This window comes from Astyanax mexicanus, chromosome 9, assembly GCF_023375975.1.
Source record: "Astyanax mexicanus isolate ESR-SI-001 chromosome 9, AstMex3_surface, whole genome shotgun sequence".
In the NCBI taxonomy this organism is placed as follows: Eukaryota; Metazoa; Chordata; class Actinopteri; order Characiformes; family Acestrorhamphidae; genus Astyanax; species Astyanax mexicanus.
This window is the reverse complement of record NC_064416.1, coordinates 25,727,461-25,743,266: the sequence shown is the minus strand read 5'-3', so window position 1 is coordinate 25,743,266 and position 15,806 is coordinate 25,727,461. Positions and strand designations below refer to the sequence as shown.

Below are 15,806 nucleotides of genomic sequence, written 5' to 3'. Positions count from 1 at the left end.
TGTCAAAACCCTTTAAATATCTTTTAACAAATACAACAATAGAAGCCTTTCAACAGGGTTTCAACAGGGAGCAAATATTAAAACTAGCTAAAGCTAACTACTCAAGCTGATGTCAGTTTAGCTAATCATTAACCACTCTTGCTTTTGTCAGGTTGGCTAAATGTTAATAGACATTCTAGTGGGGCAATGGTGTCTCAGCGGTTAAAGCACCGGGTCATTGGCAACCAGGTTGTGGATTCAAAACCAGTGGGCGGCCACTGCACTTGAGCAAGGCCCTTAACCCTACTTGCCCCCTGAGTGCTCCAGCGATAGCTGCCAACCCCCCAGGAACGTGTGCTCACTGTCTCACTATGTGTGTATCCTGACCGTGCATACTAGTGCGTGTGTTTATGTGTTTGCGTGTTTACTGCACGGATGGGTTAAAGGTGGAGGCATAGATGTTAACTGCTCTGCTTCATGTCAGCTCAGCTTGATGTTCACTACTCTAACTGATGTCAAGTTAGCCAGATTTTACTAGATGTTAACTACTCTAGCTGGTCAGGTCAGCCAGACATTAACTAAATGTTGCCTATTCTAGTTAATGTCAGTTTATCTAGACATTATTCAGACAATAATGTCAGTTTAGTTGGACATTAACCACTCTAAACAAGCTGATTCTAGCCGATGATAGGTTACCCTGACTTTAACTACCCTAAAGTATGTCAGGTTAGCTAGATGTTAACTAGACATAAGCTACTCTGGCCGAAATCAGGCTAGGTAGGAATGAACTACTCTAGCTAATGTAAATTTAGCTGCACTTTTTTTAAGACTTACTACTCCAGTCAGTGTTAGTTTAGGTAGACATTAACTAGACATGACCTACTCTATTCAAAATCAGGATACGTAGACATGAACTATTCTAGCGAATGTAAGTTTAGCTACATGTTGTCTAGACATTAACTACTCCAGTCAGTCGATGTCAGCTTAGGTAGATATTACCACTCTAACTGATGTCAACTCAGTTACACATTATCTAGACATTATCCAACTACTCCAGTCAATGTCAGCTTAGATGGACATTAACCAGACATTAACTACTCTAGCTGATGTTAGTTTAGCTACATGTTAACCAGCCCTTAACTACTCTAGTTGATGTCAGTTTAGCTAGAGGTTAACTGTTGTAGCTGATGTCAGGTTAGCTAGACATTAACCACCCTAAAATATGTCATGTTAGCTAGATGTTAACGACTGTAGCTGATGCCAACTACTCTAGCAGATTTCAGCTTAACTAGACGCTAAACTACTTTACCTAAGGTCAGTTTAGGTGTTAGCTTAGATGTTAACTTTTTAGCTTAGATCGAGTTAACTGGACATTAACTAGACCAGCTGTTCCCCAAACTTTTACATTATGTTTTATTACATTTCTTAAAAGCCCCCCTTTGTGGATGGTAAGTGACACTGCTACTCTTTACAAACAAAGCCTGGTCTTTACCAGACAGTTTAGTGAAAATGTGCTTTTTCATGAACAAAGGTGATTCAAAAGGACCTCAGAAAATGAGTTTTTTATGCTCACCAGGCAATTTCTAAAGAGTTTGGCCTCCACCAGTCCACCAGAGTCAGTTACTCTCCCAAAGAGTGGTCATCAAACAAAACTCAATCATAGTGAGGTGGAAAGCAGTAAGAGAAGTCACAAACAACCCCAGTGCAACCTACAGGACCTACAGGCCACAGTAAGGATACAAGAATAGCAAGGATGAAGACACTGTTTTCCAAAAAGAAAACTGCTGTCTGTCTTTACTTTGCTTAAGACCACACATGGGGTATTTGTGTCTCTTTGAGGAGGGTATTTTAAGTTGTAAGTTTGTGTATGAGTTTTATTTTTATTTCCTTTTTTGAAAAAAAAGGTACATTTAAAAATTGTACATAAGGTTAACCTGTATGCTTTCAATAAAGTACTGATCACAAAAAAAAAATCTTAATCCTACCAGCCAATTTCAAAAGAGATTATCAGTATCTGCCTGTAAACTGAAACCTAATCATAAGTCAGTCAGCAATCAGCCCAGCTGTCAACCGGATATTGTGAACAGTCTTAAAAACATTCTGTGCGGTAAGCAAATCGTTGAAACTCTGACTAAACAAAGTTAAACCATAGTTAATAAAGACAGAATAAGCTTTGTAGTAGTATGCCTCAACATTTATACTGTCTGTAAACAAACAACAAAAATGTCCTGTGTCTATATTCTTTATAATATATATGACACTGTACACAGTTGTGAACATTAGCACATTGATACTTACAAAGTAGTCAAAGTAGCAGATACCATAGCTGTTAATTCCTAATTAATGTTTTACACAACATTCATTTAACTCAACATCACTACTTATAAAATCAACTTTAAAACACATATATATTAGCAGATGAATTTACAGCATTGTCTCTGTGATGTTTCACATGGATGTAGGTGGATGTGTCTGACTAGCTTTCTAATAAAGCACAACATGTCCGGAAAACAGGAAGTGAACCAACAGGATGTGACATCACATGCCACATGCTGTGTCCAGTTAAATAATATTAATTTCTTTTTTTAAAAATCATTATTTAACTTAAAGTTAGTGACCTAATACACTTTTGTGCCTTGTACACAAAAATAAGCAACATTCTTTTAAGGAGAAAAAAAAGGAAAATAACTTAAGCAACAGTGTCTATTTTTATTATTAAACCAGTGGGCAGAAATAGACTTAAACCTCAAAGGAGTAAAATTGTACTCCTTGGGCCAGTTGTTCAGAGGTAATCTGATCGGATTTTGGTTATCGGATTGGATCAAATCTGGAAAACGGGTTGTTCAAAAGGGAAAGAAGCATTCTGAAATCGGATCAGATCACGTAATCCAATCCTAGTTTGTAAATGGATCAAACCTTCAGTTTCTGTTGTTCAAAACTTTTCAGTAGGATTTGGATAACTTTGATCCAAAAAAACAGGATTACCCTGATCCCAACAAGGGGTAGGATTTCAAGGGGGATTTCAGGAAGTAAATGTGGTAAAACTTTAAAATCAAAGTTTTAAAGTAAAAAAAAAATACATTTGTACAATTTAGTGTATATACATTTACTTCTATTTTGCACTTGACCTGTTTAACCGTTACAGTAATAAAGTAGACATTGGCTACCAATTAAGCCTTTTACTATAGTAACGTAAAAATAAAAACAATCTTGACCCCATTAAATAAACCCCCCAAAAGATTTCAATAACAAACAAAAATAATATATTCATTTTTTCATCTACGTCACTGTCATTCATCACTGTATATTAATGTCAAAGAAACATTTATCAGATATGAAGCTGTCAAAAATAATTTCGAACAATTGAAAAGAACACCAGAGTTTGTTCTGGTTCTTCAACAGGCTCAGGTGCATCATGAACATCACAGAGAGGGACATTGCGTCTGGTAGCAACATTGGGCAGGACAATACATGCAAGTGTTATGTTGCATGCTCCCTGTGGTTCGACTCGCAAATAGTTAAGGCATGCAAAGCGTCTCTGCAGAGCGCTCAACTGCTCGTATTGTTTTGCAATAAGCAGTATCTTGTTACTGCAAGAAAAGGAGTCATCAACCCCTGTTGGTTCTTCTATCTGTTTTTTACATAGCTGGTAATCCGGATTAGGTAATCCTGAAAACTGTGTTTCTGGATCAGGTTGATCCAATCCAATATTGCTTTGAAAAACTGGTTTAAAAGTAAGACAGATCACCTGATCCTGGATAGCAAAAAATGTGATTACCAAATCTGGATAATTTTGATCCGGATTACATTTTTTGAACAACTGGCCCCTATACCAGTACTATAAAAATAATAGCCGGACATTAAAAATATAGCCGGGCATTAATATTGGCCATTTCTTTTCCTTCACAGTATTTATATATTGATTTTTGTTAACTTTTATATTTACTCGAATACCAATGTTTTGATTGGTCAGTAACATTTTGCTTTAATTAATGTACATAAACTGAGAAAATTAAGAAATTGTTTTTATTTATTTTTAAACTCCAGGAAAGAATGGTAAGCACAGTGGGACAGCAAACAGGATGGCACTGTTCTCCAAAAAAATGCAGCCCTTCAGAAGTTTGCTCAAGACCACAGGAATAACCAAGAAGCCTTTTGGAAAAACTCTGCTTAGATGTTCTAAAATAAAACTTTCTGGTTTAAATGAAATACCAAACTCTGCAATGCAGCACCAGAATTGTTTAACATGGGGTTGGAACTGTTTTGCTCCCTTGCTTCCACAACAGTTTGCCATTACTGTAAAAGCCATCAATTCCAGACTACAAAAGAACTACAATCGATCTGTCTTTAGACTGATCTGATCCAGTGAGTGTGAATGTATTTTCTTTTTTTTTATATTATTTTTTACATTGTAGATTTAATATTGAAGACGTAAAAACTACACAGGAACACGTGGAATTATATTTTAAACAAAACATGTTAAACAAACCAGAATGTTTTATACTAAGTAAATCATTTTGCTTTCATGACAGATCTGCACACTGTTGGTATTTTCTCAGTGTCTTCACAAAGTAAAGTCACCTGGAATAGTTTTCTTAGTGTCTTGAATGAGTTCCTGGAGGTGTTGAACAGATAAGTTCATCCCGAATCACCATCTTAGAAGAGTTTAGGTCAGGGGATTGTAGAGGACAAACAGGTTTTTGTTTATTACATAACTCCATGTGTCCCTTATTTGTTTTAATGACTTAGTTACAAACGAATGGGAGGTGTGTCCAATCTTTAGAATGGTACTGTACATTATACCTAATCATTAAGTGACTCAGATCAGATCAGGGGCAAAGTGACAGGGAATTCCCTGGATCATGAAGCAAGACAATGACTAAGCACAGCACACTGTTAAAGCACAAAAAACTTTTGAGAACCATTTTGATTTAGTATTAATAAAGTGCTTAAGTAGGCTACATAATCCTTTTTCTATCCACCATGATTTCATAAGTTCAAATAACATGCTAAAGGAAGAATATAAGTGAAATACGTGTAAACTATTTTAGTCATTTCAAATCCAGAGGTGAAGACAGTGATAGATAAAGAATAGAAATGGGGAGAGAAAAAAAAAAAAAAAAACAGCGCACAAGTGACTTCCTCTACAGAGAAAGCGAGAAAGATAAATGAACGTATTAACCCTTATAGTCCATACCATGTACGCTCAAGTATGACTGCATGCACTGAACTGTGACCCCCGTACTGTGATGCTTCCATACAAGCACACACAGCGCAACACATCTACACCTCTACTGCACCTGCTATGATCTAAATGGCTACAACTGCTGGCTGCTGTAACTGCACACAGTGCTACACACTGTAGAAATATGATAGACTAGTAATGTATGGCTCTGGCTCTATTACATTACATCTAATAAACTGAGTGAATATTCATCATCTCTGATTACAGCAGTGATATTAATCACCACTAATTTTAGCATCCTCGCTTCTACGACCAAGTCACAGCAGGCCTTGCTGCCATGCCCAGACAAACATCCATAATAAAAACATCCAAAAACACACACATACTCACACAATCTATTTATATAACTCACTCACTCACTCACACAAGCAGAGTAAAGTCAGACAACCCTGTATGTGAAAATCCTCCACTCTCCCTCACACAAACACACAGACACACACACAAATGTACACATATGCGCTTGCTCCTGCCCCCATCCTCTCACACACTCCATGCTATTTATACCACCAAAAACACACACACACACAACCCTGATGGATTCTCTCTATCTTGCCGTGTGTCTGTGTGTGTCTCTCTCTCACGCACAGCTTTCACCAACAGTGCATAATCATAGCCTGTCATTGGTGAATGGATGACACCCTGACAACACTCATCCTGTCTAAGATGCGGCGTTTGATCATCTGTTTTGCACCAGACCTGCTTTATATTCTGATCTACAGGCCACTGATTCTTCTCCTCTTGGGGAGAGGTAATCTGTTAACAGCTCACTTCTGCAGAATGGCTTAATCATTAATAAAAACACTGACCCTATTAACCCCCGCCCCCCCAACATCCAAAAAAGCTCACACTTCACTTCTGCAGAATTGAATACGGCCTTAATCCACCGCACCTCCTCTGACAGCGCCAGAACCCACCAATCTGTTACAGCAGGACACACCCAAGTCACACCACTGCAGAGAGGAAACCACCAAAATGAAATGCACCAGACGCATGACACATACACACACACATACACGACAAAGACCAAGCTTCCCCCAAAAGCGTACAAAACAAGATACAATCATATACCAGGAAAGGACAGTGAGTAATGGAGGGGCTGAATAGGGGGTTTCATAACTCATAATGGGTTTAACTCCAAACAGTGATGTCACGATTCAATTCAATGCATTATATTGTCACTGCATCCTATTAATTTAATCAGAACAATAAACATCTCAAAAGTTCACAATGAGACCTTATTACATGGTAAAAAAGCATTTAAAACAGCACTCAGCACTGTATGATTCTGCCATCAATTTAATGTTTTCAAACCTATGTTTTTAAAGAATTCAACATAATAATAAGAGAGCAGAACCAACTACAACAGTACAAACTGGGCAATATGGCTTACAATACAATACAATACAATACAAGTAAGACCCCAGTCTTTCCACATGATGTGGTAGGTTACAAGCAGGCGGTGGTGTTATCCACTGCGCCACATCAACCATTTTCAATTTATTGGGCATTTCATATGTAGCAACATGTTATGTTCCACTTTTACACAACAAGGGGTAATTAATATGACAATATGGTATTGTTATAAATGATGTGACCTTTCAATCCCTGCTGAGGCCACAGCATTACTGATGACACTGTTCTCCCTGGGCAAAATTAGGACCTACATCTGCCCGTTAATGTTCTCCTCAAAGCGTTTACACTGACCAGTGACGTTGGATTATTAACAGTTTAAAACTGTTAAAAAGATCAAGCACTCTATTCAGTCCACTGAGTCAGCATAATGATGTGTAATTGTATCTGATTAATACTCTGTTTCAGATTGTTTGGTGTTTCACCCTCATTATTTTGATGTAGTAATAAAGTAGTTTACTTTAAAAAATGCATGAACATAGTATGCCTTACAGATCAATCACACAATTTATTATTCATTTTAAAGTGCAGCCCAAATGTATGTAATCATTTCTGTCCATTATGTAGTGATGAAACACACATAGCTGCTTAGAATCATCAGATTCGACTCTAGTCTATCTTAACAAAATCACCACCACCATAGCTAATGTATAAGCACACAGAAGAATCTGTTTGAAAATTGCCCCAAATTTTGGGAAAGGACTTTTTGGGGTCAGTATTTCCACAGTCAGGTACAATGAGGTACAACCTTAGCTAATACAACAGCCTCAAGCTATTTACAACAAGACATGATACACTGCACTATCATTTAACCAAATTCCATCTCACCAAAATACTCAAAACTTGGTCAATTTACTCTTTCAAAAACATTTTAATTAGTTGCTTATGTCAGATAAAATAACACTTCTAAGAACACGTGTCAAAAGTCATACAACAGTGATAAACAAAAACAATATACAGATTCTGAATAACCATTACCATAACCACCACAAGAACTGAGACAGCAAAGACTGCATAAACTGCATAGTAACAAAAAGCTGTGAATGTCTCCTCATTCAATTTTATAGCCAGTTTTTAAACAGGGGCACTGCTGTTTTGCTGGTACATTTGGTCTGTCCAAACATATAATTTGGCCACATCGCCCAGTCTAAATGGTTATACATGGTGCAAAACCTCTGGACAGGTCAGGGGCATAACAGCTAAAAATGATGCAGGAGCTGATAAAGCAAAAAAAATCTGAACAGCAGAAAAGAAGAAAGGACAGGGAAAACAGATGAGAAGGGAACAAAAGAACAAGAAGACAAGGAGCAGCGTGCCAGTGTTAGCAAACACAGCTTCCCAGACTCAGCCAGAGACACTAGGGGGAAGCCGACACATCTGGTGATGTCACTGAACATGCATGATTGGTTCTTCAGGAGGCTGAAGCCCCTCTGTACAGCAAACAGTGCAGCCAGCTCACAGCAGGCACCAAGCATAGGCCAGCCGATGACACCCATACCAACCCAAAACATCTCACTAAAGCCACCATACTGTTAACTGTATCAATCATGCCTTCTCTCTCCTGTTTACATAAGAAACACATATCACTGGAACAGTGTCAAATTAGCTGTGAGTCAGACTACAGTTTCACACCATTCTTTAAAGATTGCTGCTGAATAATCACCTCTGTTTTAGCCTCTACTGTACATTTCTGTTCTTTGGAAGTGTTAAACACTAGTGTCTTTATTTATGCATCATATGAGACTGTTAACCAGTATTAGCAGATTCCCAGATTTTAGATAACAGAATCAGTACTGGGATGGATTAAGAGTACAAATGTTCCCTATTAGTAAATAAAGATCAGAGGTGCACAGTCAGAATCTTATCATGGAATTAATTCAAAATAAACCATTGACTTACAAAACATGGATGCTGTGGTTCTATTTGTCTCTGTTTTATAGAAATTTAAAAAAAAATGTCCGATACATTGTCAAATTTGTGACCACAGTCTGTGCAGTAGTGCCCAAAGGTGTTTAGTTTAACCCTACTTTGAGAAAGTCGGCTTAAACGATTAATTAATAAAGAAGAAAAAAAAAAACAATATATGTATACTGTTAGTCCATGTAATAAACAAAAAGGTCTAAAAGAGATGGTGAGTTTGAGCCAGGGGTGTCAATCACTTAATTCCATTAAAACAATGTGGCAATGTTACCATAGTGATAACTAATTGCTGGAATTAGATATTGTATTTTTCATTGAAACATACTGAGATGGGCAGAGCTACAAATCATATTGCAACCAACCAGCAAAGCAAGCACAAGGCCTGTGATCTAATCACATACATATGTACAGTCCACAGTAGCACCAGTCACTGCCAGAAGGTTCAAGGCACAATGCCACAATAGAAGTGGGAATATAGCTTTAGCACACCAATACAATCTCTACCCCCAAGTTACAACAATATAATATTAGACATTTAAATCACTGTCAGTAATATCCAGAATTAACTTTTTTTTAAGGATTTAACTGTGTTTTAAGGATTAAACTGTCTAAAGGGTATCTGACCAATGGAAAGACCCTGTTGTGTGAAACAACAATCTGTTCAGAACATTCACATTGTAATTTTAGACAAAATGCTGTACACCAAAGCCCAGGGAATCAAGTACAAGGTCATATGCAGAACTGCTGAAGCCTGTTACAGCATTGCCCTCAATTTTAGAAAGCTAAATATATAACTGTATAACTTTCTGGCTCATATGTTCACACATAATGTTGTGAACAAACATTTGTACTACATTTCCTATATGCTCCCTGTATTACTCAGTGTATGGTTTGCTAAAACAGGCTAGCTTTGATAGTAACAGAAATTATTAGAAAATGAGTAAGGAAACTATTACTTATCCCGACTAACACAGGTTAGCATGCGCATAAAATGTTCCTGGAACACAAAGCAAAAATGTAAATATCAGAATAAGTTGAAATCCTTGCTGTCTAAAGCAACATTTATACTTTTTCATCAAACCTACAGCGTATCCTATGCGTCGTTGTGTACCCTACGCCATAGCTTGATGCACACACCCCTGGAACTGTACACAAGATTGATATGATCGGCTTTGCGTTCCTGCCCACACATTCCCGAAACAACAAACACATAATCGAAACAGCTGCTATAACACAGTGAATAACAGCAAACTCAAGTTGCATCACCCGCAAGCATCCACAGAGTAAGATCTTCACGCTTCAGTCTGTGCTCACATGACATAAGAAAGCTGGAGATAGGTAGGTAGATAGGTTAGGTAGAGGTCTACAATTAACACCCACACCAAACTACTTCTTAGTGCTGTCAGGTCTGAGTGCTGAACAACCTTTAGGGAGCTTAAACTAGTTTAGTTTTAACAGCATTATCACCAGTCACATTTTTGTCCATATTGTGCACCACTAATAAGAACTATAGGCCAATTTATGCTTCCACAGTGAAAAGTCAAAGTGTGACATGCACCTCCCCAGAAAAGTAACTCTGCGCCATGTCACTGTGATGCAGAATGAAGTGATTATTTGTCTTGCATTTTAGATGACATCATAATATACAGAAATGCCATTTTGGAGACCATATTAGGGACTGGCTAGCTAGCTAGTTAGTACTAACACAACCTGAGCAAAGTTCCAAATGGAAAGCTTAGCTTGGTTCGATAAAATCCCTTCTAGCTGATTATGCCATGTGTTAACTCTTAAATAAGCTCAAAGTGCTGCTAGCCATGGCAGTTAAATAGCCATATTTCTAGCTGTTGTAATTAAAAGCAAATATGCTATTTGTGAGGGTTGTGTTACTTCTCTGCTGGTGGAATGGGTGCTAATGTGTTAGCTAGGTAATCCTGCCAATATCTACTGCCTTGTCAGTAAATTCAGATCGTACAATGCACCAGAGAAATTAGAATAATCATGAAAAACACATTGGTCTGTGCATGCATTTAAGCTACACATGATGTATACAAACACAGATTTGATCAATTTTGTCAAGTTTTTTTTTTTTTACTTCTTAGTAAGATGACCTATTTTAGCCATTCATCAGCATTGATGTTAACATGAACCAGAAATTTGGTCCTAATTATGATGGGCAAAAAAATAAATCAATACAAAATGAATCACAATTGAAACCCTAGAACCAGTCTGCTTGGCATAGTATTCCTACCTTTGCAGTGCACCTGCAGAGCAACACAGCACACCAATGCACTTTTTTAAATGCTCACAATGGTGTTGACTCAACACAGAAGTAAAATTTAGCCTTAACCCAGTAACCTCTCAGCTCCCACACAACCCATGTCCTTGTCTTCTCCACTCTCCGGCCTTCGCCTCAAACACAAAAGCCAAAAAAACGAAGCTTGAACAAAGCTGGTCTGCTCTGACCGCCACACCGTTCTGCTCTCCCAATTAAAGCTGAGGCAGCTCTTATCTTGACAAAGCAGGGCCTTGCACAAATTAGCTTCAATTTAGCCCAGAGAAACGGAAACTGGCACACTGGCCAAAATAGCACTGAAATCACAAGGGTGAGGCAGGAGTAGCAGGTTAAATCCAGCTGCCAAAAATGAACTGAGACAATGAGGGTGCATATGGACAGATTAGGACTAAGGGCTGATCCCAATCAGGGTGCTTTTTCAGCCAATAATCAAAGGCAATACACACATCCACAAACACACTCCACTCTGTCAGATCTTAACCTCACACTCACCACAAGCGCAAGACTGATAAAAACAATCATTATTAAGTACCCTTCTCCTCTGCACACTGTTATATTGTATTGTGTGAGGAAATCAATATTACAATAGATTCAGGCAGCAGGCAGTTCATAATCATACACAATGGAACTGATTTAGCCCACCTATGGTGCCAACAGTTTACAGGATAAACTGTAAGATTACTGAACATTATTCTTTTGCTACCAAATAGAAACAAAAGAAGCAACAAGAGAAAACAAGGAAATTACATACACTATGCATTCAGCTTCTTTAAGTTGCATTCATTACTGAAATGCAAACTTATACAACAAAGCTAATCCCTAGTAGAAAAGCACAGCCAACAGAAAAGTATTCTCTGATGCAGATATATATATATGACCTACTGGCATCAAGCCACCATCAGGCATGGGCTACAGGGGTATAAAGCCCCCAGGGTCCAAATATTTTTAGGATTATTTGAATAGTGAACAGGTGACTAAATATTTTGATTATTGGGACCTCATTTAGACCTGCGCGCTGCTGGTATTGTATTGGTACTGGAAGGAATATTGGTGCTGAATGTATCTTGGAGAGAGGTATGTGGTTTAAGTGATTGGATTTCTTGGGTCTGGGTAATGCTGCTTTGTAATCAGCAATCAGAGCCTGAGAGAGCACAATTAGCAATACTTTCGTCACTTCCACTGTGTGATGATTGCTGGCACAGGTCACTGTTGGCTGATGCATCATAAATAGGGCTCTGGCACCTTCCTCAGAATTAGGGGCATATAGGATTAGTTGGACATTGAACAGGAGTCTTAATATTTTTGGCTATTTGGAACTCATTTAGACCTGCTCACTTGCAATTATTATCTGGAATGTATGCTAATAAGATTTTTGCCACATATATTTAAATGTGTTAGTGAAATGTGTCTTTGATTGGTGGGACCTAAATCTAACTGTTGTGTAGGATGGAATATGAAAATTTGCTTATTGCATGCCAGTTACTGCTGGTATTGTGTTGGCACTATTGGATGCTTGTTAATGTATCTTGGAGAGAGGGGTGTGTTTATAGTGCTATAGCATTCAAATGCATTTGATGTGATAAGAGTGACTGGATTTGTAGCTGGTTTCTTGGGTACAGGTTATGCTGCTTTTATTCAGCAGCCAAAGCCTAAGAGAGAGCACAATTTTCAATACTTCATTTTCACCCAACTCCCACAGTGAGATGATGGCTGGCACAGGTCTCTGTTGGCTGATGTATCATAGATGGGGCTCTGGCGCTTTTCTTCAGATTATGTTAGTTTATCTTAGCTTAGTGATGCTGCACTGGTGGACGTTTAAAATATATGTATTGGAGGAGATCCCTTGTGTCAAAACCATTACATGGGGTAATCCTAGGGAATGTGTGGGTGGGTTCATTTGCCAAAATTAAACTAAATTGGGGTTCAAAATAAATAAATAAAGAATAATAAAACAAATCTAAAATAATTAATTGCATCTTGTGTGAATTTACTCTTGCATTTTCTTTATGTGACTTGGCCTCATATTGGCCAAATATAATCCTGATAGTCAAGATGCATAAAGTGTAAACAGACACAAATTTGACAGCGGTCACACTTTTGGGTCATGTTCATCTAGATTATGAAAAGAGTTAATCATCAGTTACAGATTATTAAAAAAAATGTTGACTTCACGTTTCAGTGTCGATTAACTGCAATGCACTACACACAAAAAGGACATTTAAATCCCACATTTAACTGTTTCTATCATTTTTAAGCATTCAGAAAGAAAGGAACAGGAGCTGCTTTATCCACAGAAGGCAGACATAGAGGAGAGCATGCAGAAATAATCATTAAGTAATTGACCAATAGGGAAAAATAGAAGATTTTCAAAATAGTCATTAGTTGCAGCCCTACTGATTATGCCTGATACTGGTTGTTTTACAAGGAGCGTAGACATGTTTTTTATTGCCACTGCCATTTGAAATGCTCGCATTGACCCCGTCTAACAAGATAATAACTAACTACATCCCAACTACACCGCAAGCCCGTACTCACAGCACTGCAGCGGGCAGGGCAGAGCGAGTGGTGGAGGGAGGAGAGCTTATTAAACGGACAGGGCCGCTTAACCCGATAACGCATACCAGCACTAGGGTTTCACTGCGTTTCATCAGAGCCCAGGACCCAAACACAGCTCGACTGTAACCAGCAAAGAGTCTCAACGGCTTTGTGCTGCTGGAAAACAAACAACAGAGCTGACTGAGTTAACTAGTTAGCTTAGCTAACATATTTAACACTAACGTTGATAACCGGTGGTACAGGAGCCGAACTGACATCACAGACAGTATTTCACAATCGGGAGGTCATCCCAGCTCAACCCAGTTCGACCAGTAGGAACATAGCTAGCAGGCTAATGCTCGAGTTAACACGGGCGAATAGCAGCTAAAAAGCTAGCTGGTGTGTGTGTGGGTAAATCCTATCTCTATAACTAGGTAGCTAGGTTAGTTAACTAGATAGCTATAGCTAACGATACAGAGTACAAGATAAGTTATACACATATTCGGTTCATTTTAGCTAGTTAGTGAGGTTGGCTGGTCAATTAACCAAGGAGTTCGGCCTGTTGCGACAAGGCTATAATATACTAGCCATTGCTACTTAGTAGCTAGGTGAGAGGAGCAGAAAACCTTCCAACCTTCCTTACTCTAAAGCTAGAAGACACCCGCAAACAGGCTTCAACATTTACTATTTACCATTTCTAACGCACTACCATAACTAGGTTAGCTAGTCAAGTTACATGCATTAAAGTAAATTGATATACGCCTCTAACGCGTACTAGCTTTAAATAACGGAAGTTATTACCTACTAATAATATATAACGTTAGCTATCCATATTATAGTTTACTTAGATAACTAGATAATTTGAACATTCGTTTAAGTAAACACTAAGCTAAATAGCTAATGGCTTACAAACCAATGCTCCAGATACCGTAAGTTAACTTAAAAGTAGATAACGGTTAAATACTGTAATGACTTAACCTAGTCTATTTAGTTAATCTAGCTAGCTAAATTAGAGTTAGCTAGCTAACTAGCTAACGCTATATAACTAACTAAACAAACACGGTCTGAACCGTTAGCTAGGTTAGCTAAGCAGCTAGCCGCTGTCGTTAGCAGAGCGGTGAGCCGTGTTTTGCTGTAATCTGTCACCCGCTCGGGCTGACTCCTCTTTCCTCTTTTGAAACAAAGCAGAGGAACGGAAAAAAGCAGCTCGGACCAGATCGAAGAGATGACACACACACAAACACACACACACTCACACCATACACATTCGCTTAAATACAAACAACAAGCTGTGTAGTGTGGGGCGGCCGAGGCCCGAAAAGCCGGCGGCCCAAACAGCGTTGGAGAGTTGCTGTCATGTCTGTGTACCTTTGTAATGCACCCGCAGATTGTTCTGCGAGAGCCCGATGTAGCTGTACTTATCCTTGGGGCTCCAGGACCGGGGTAACGGGGTCTCTTCCTCGTTGACGGCCGGGTACAGCCGCTTCAGACGCTCGTTCAGCTCTTGCTCTTGATCGTTGGAGGCAGAATCCCCTGGCAGCAGGCTCCCCGCTCCAAGATCTGCCATATTTCCCCTTGTTTTTCTTCTCCTAATTCCTGCCCTGTTGTGTCAATCCGCTGAAAAGGGGGGAGAGCTAGAGACTGAGCAGAAACAGCAGCAGTAGCGATATCCCCGGATAAGCAAGGCTCTACAGTCGAGCTCGCAGGGGCTTGTGGGTAGTGTAGTTCAAAACACGAGCCTGCGCGTTACAAACGTAGAGCAAAGCGAATACACTAAAACTACAACCCCCATAAATAATAATAAGACTTTAAAACCATACACAGAAAGAGAGAGAGTAAAGTCACAGCCTGATACATGTAGTTATGGTAATTAATCAGTGTTGATCTACTGTGCTTTATAGCATTATTTATTAGCTTCATTAAAAATATTTTGGATCTTTCGACAGTGTAATTAGGAAACAAAGTGCAAATTAAACGTTAGCACAACTCTTTATGTAACATAGCTTTTTAGATAATATTAATCCTTATGTCATATGCCAAGCATAACCAGCACAACAAAATCCCAGGAACCTTTGGTGCAGATCTGGCGCAGCCAAGCCTAAAAGCTTAAACGTGGAAACATATTTATATCCAGCACACGCCACATTTTAGCTAGGAACACTATTCTTGGACTTCAGTGACGTCATATTATTAAAAGTGCCTGCTTTTATTGATGGTGTCCAACATAGAATAATAATGTGTCGTAACAATAAGATAGATATGCAGTGTATCTAAACACTGGGCGTTGATTGAGAGTTAGCTAACAACAATGAGCTGGATGTCTTTGTTCAAGGCGCTGTACACTCTGTACAAACTCAGCGATCAGCTTCAGAAAAACAAGTCAGTGGATCATGTGTGAAAGATACGGGCCTGGAAAGCGCCGCC

General features: G+C 38.7%; 1 protein-coding gene across 1 annotated transcript in view; it reads right to left on the bottom strand.

Annotated features, from left to right (window-relative positions):
• Nucleotides 1-15,080, bottom strand: part of ranbp10 (RAN binding protein 10) — a 45,171-nt gene extending 30,091 nt beyond the window's left edge. The window contains exon 1 of the mRNA XM_007256219.4: nt 14,751-15,080. Coding sequence (XP_007256281.3) covers nt 14,751-14,949 — 199 coding nt within the window. The 5' untranslated portion in view covers nt 14,950-15,080. The remainder of the gene's footprint in view (nt 1-14,750) is intronic.
• Nucleotides 15,081-15,806: the final 726 nt, after the last annotated feature.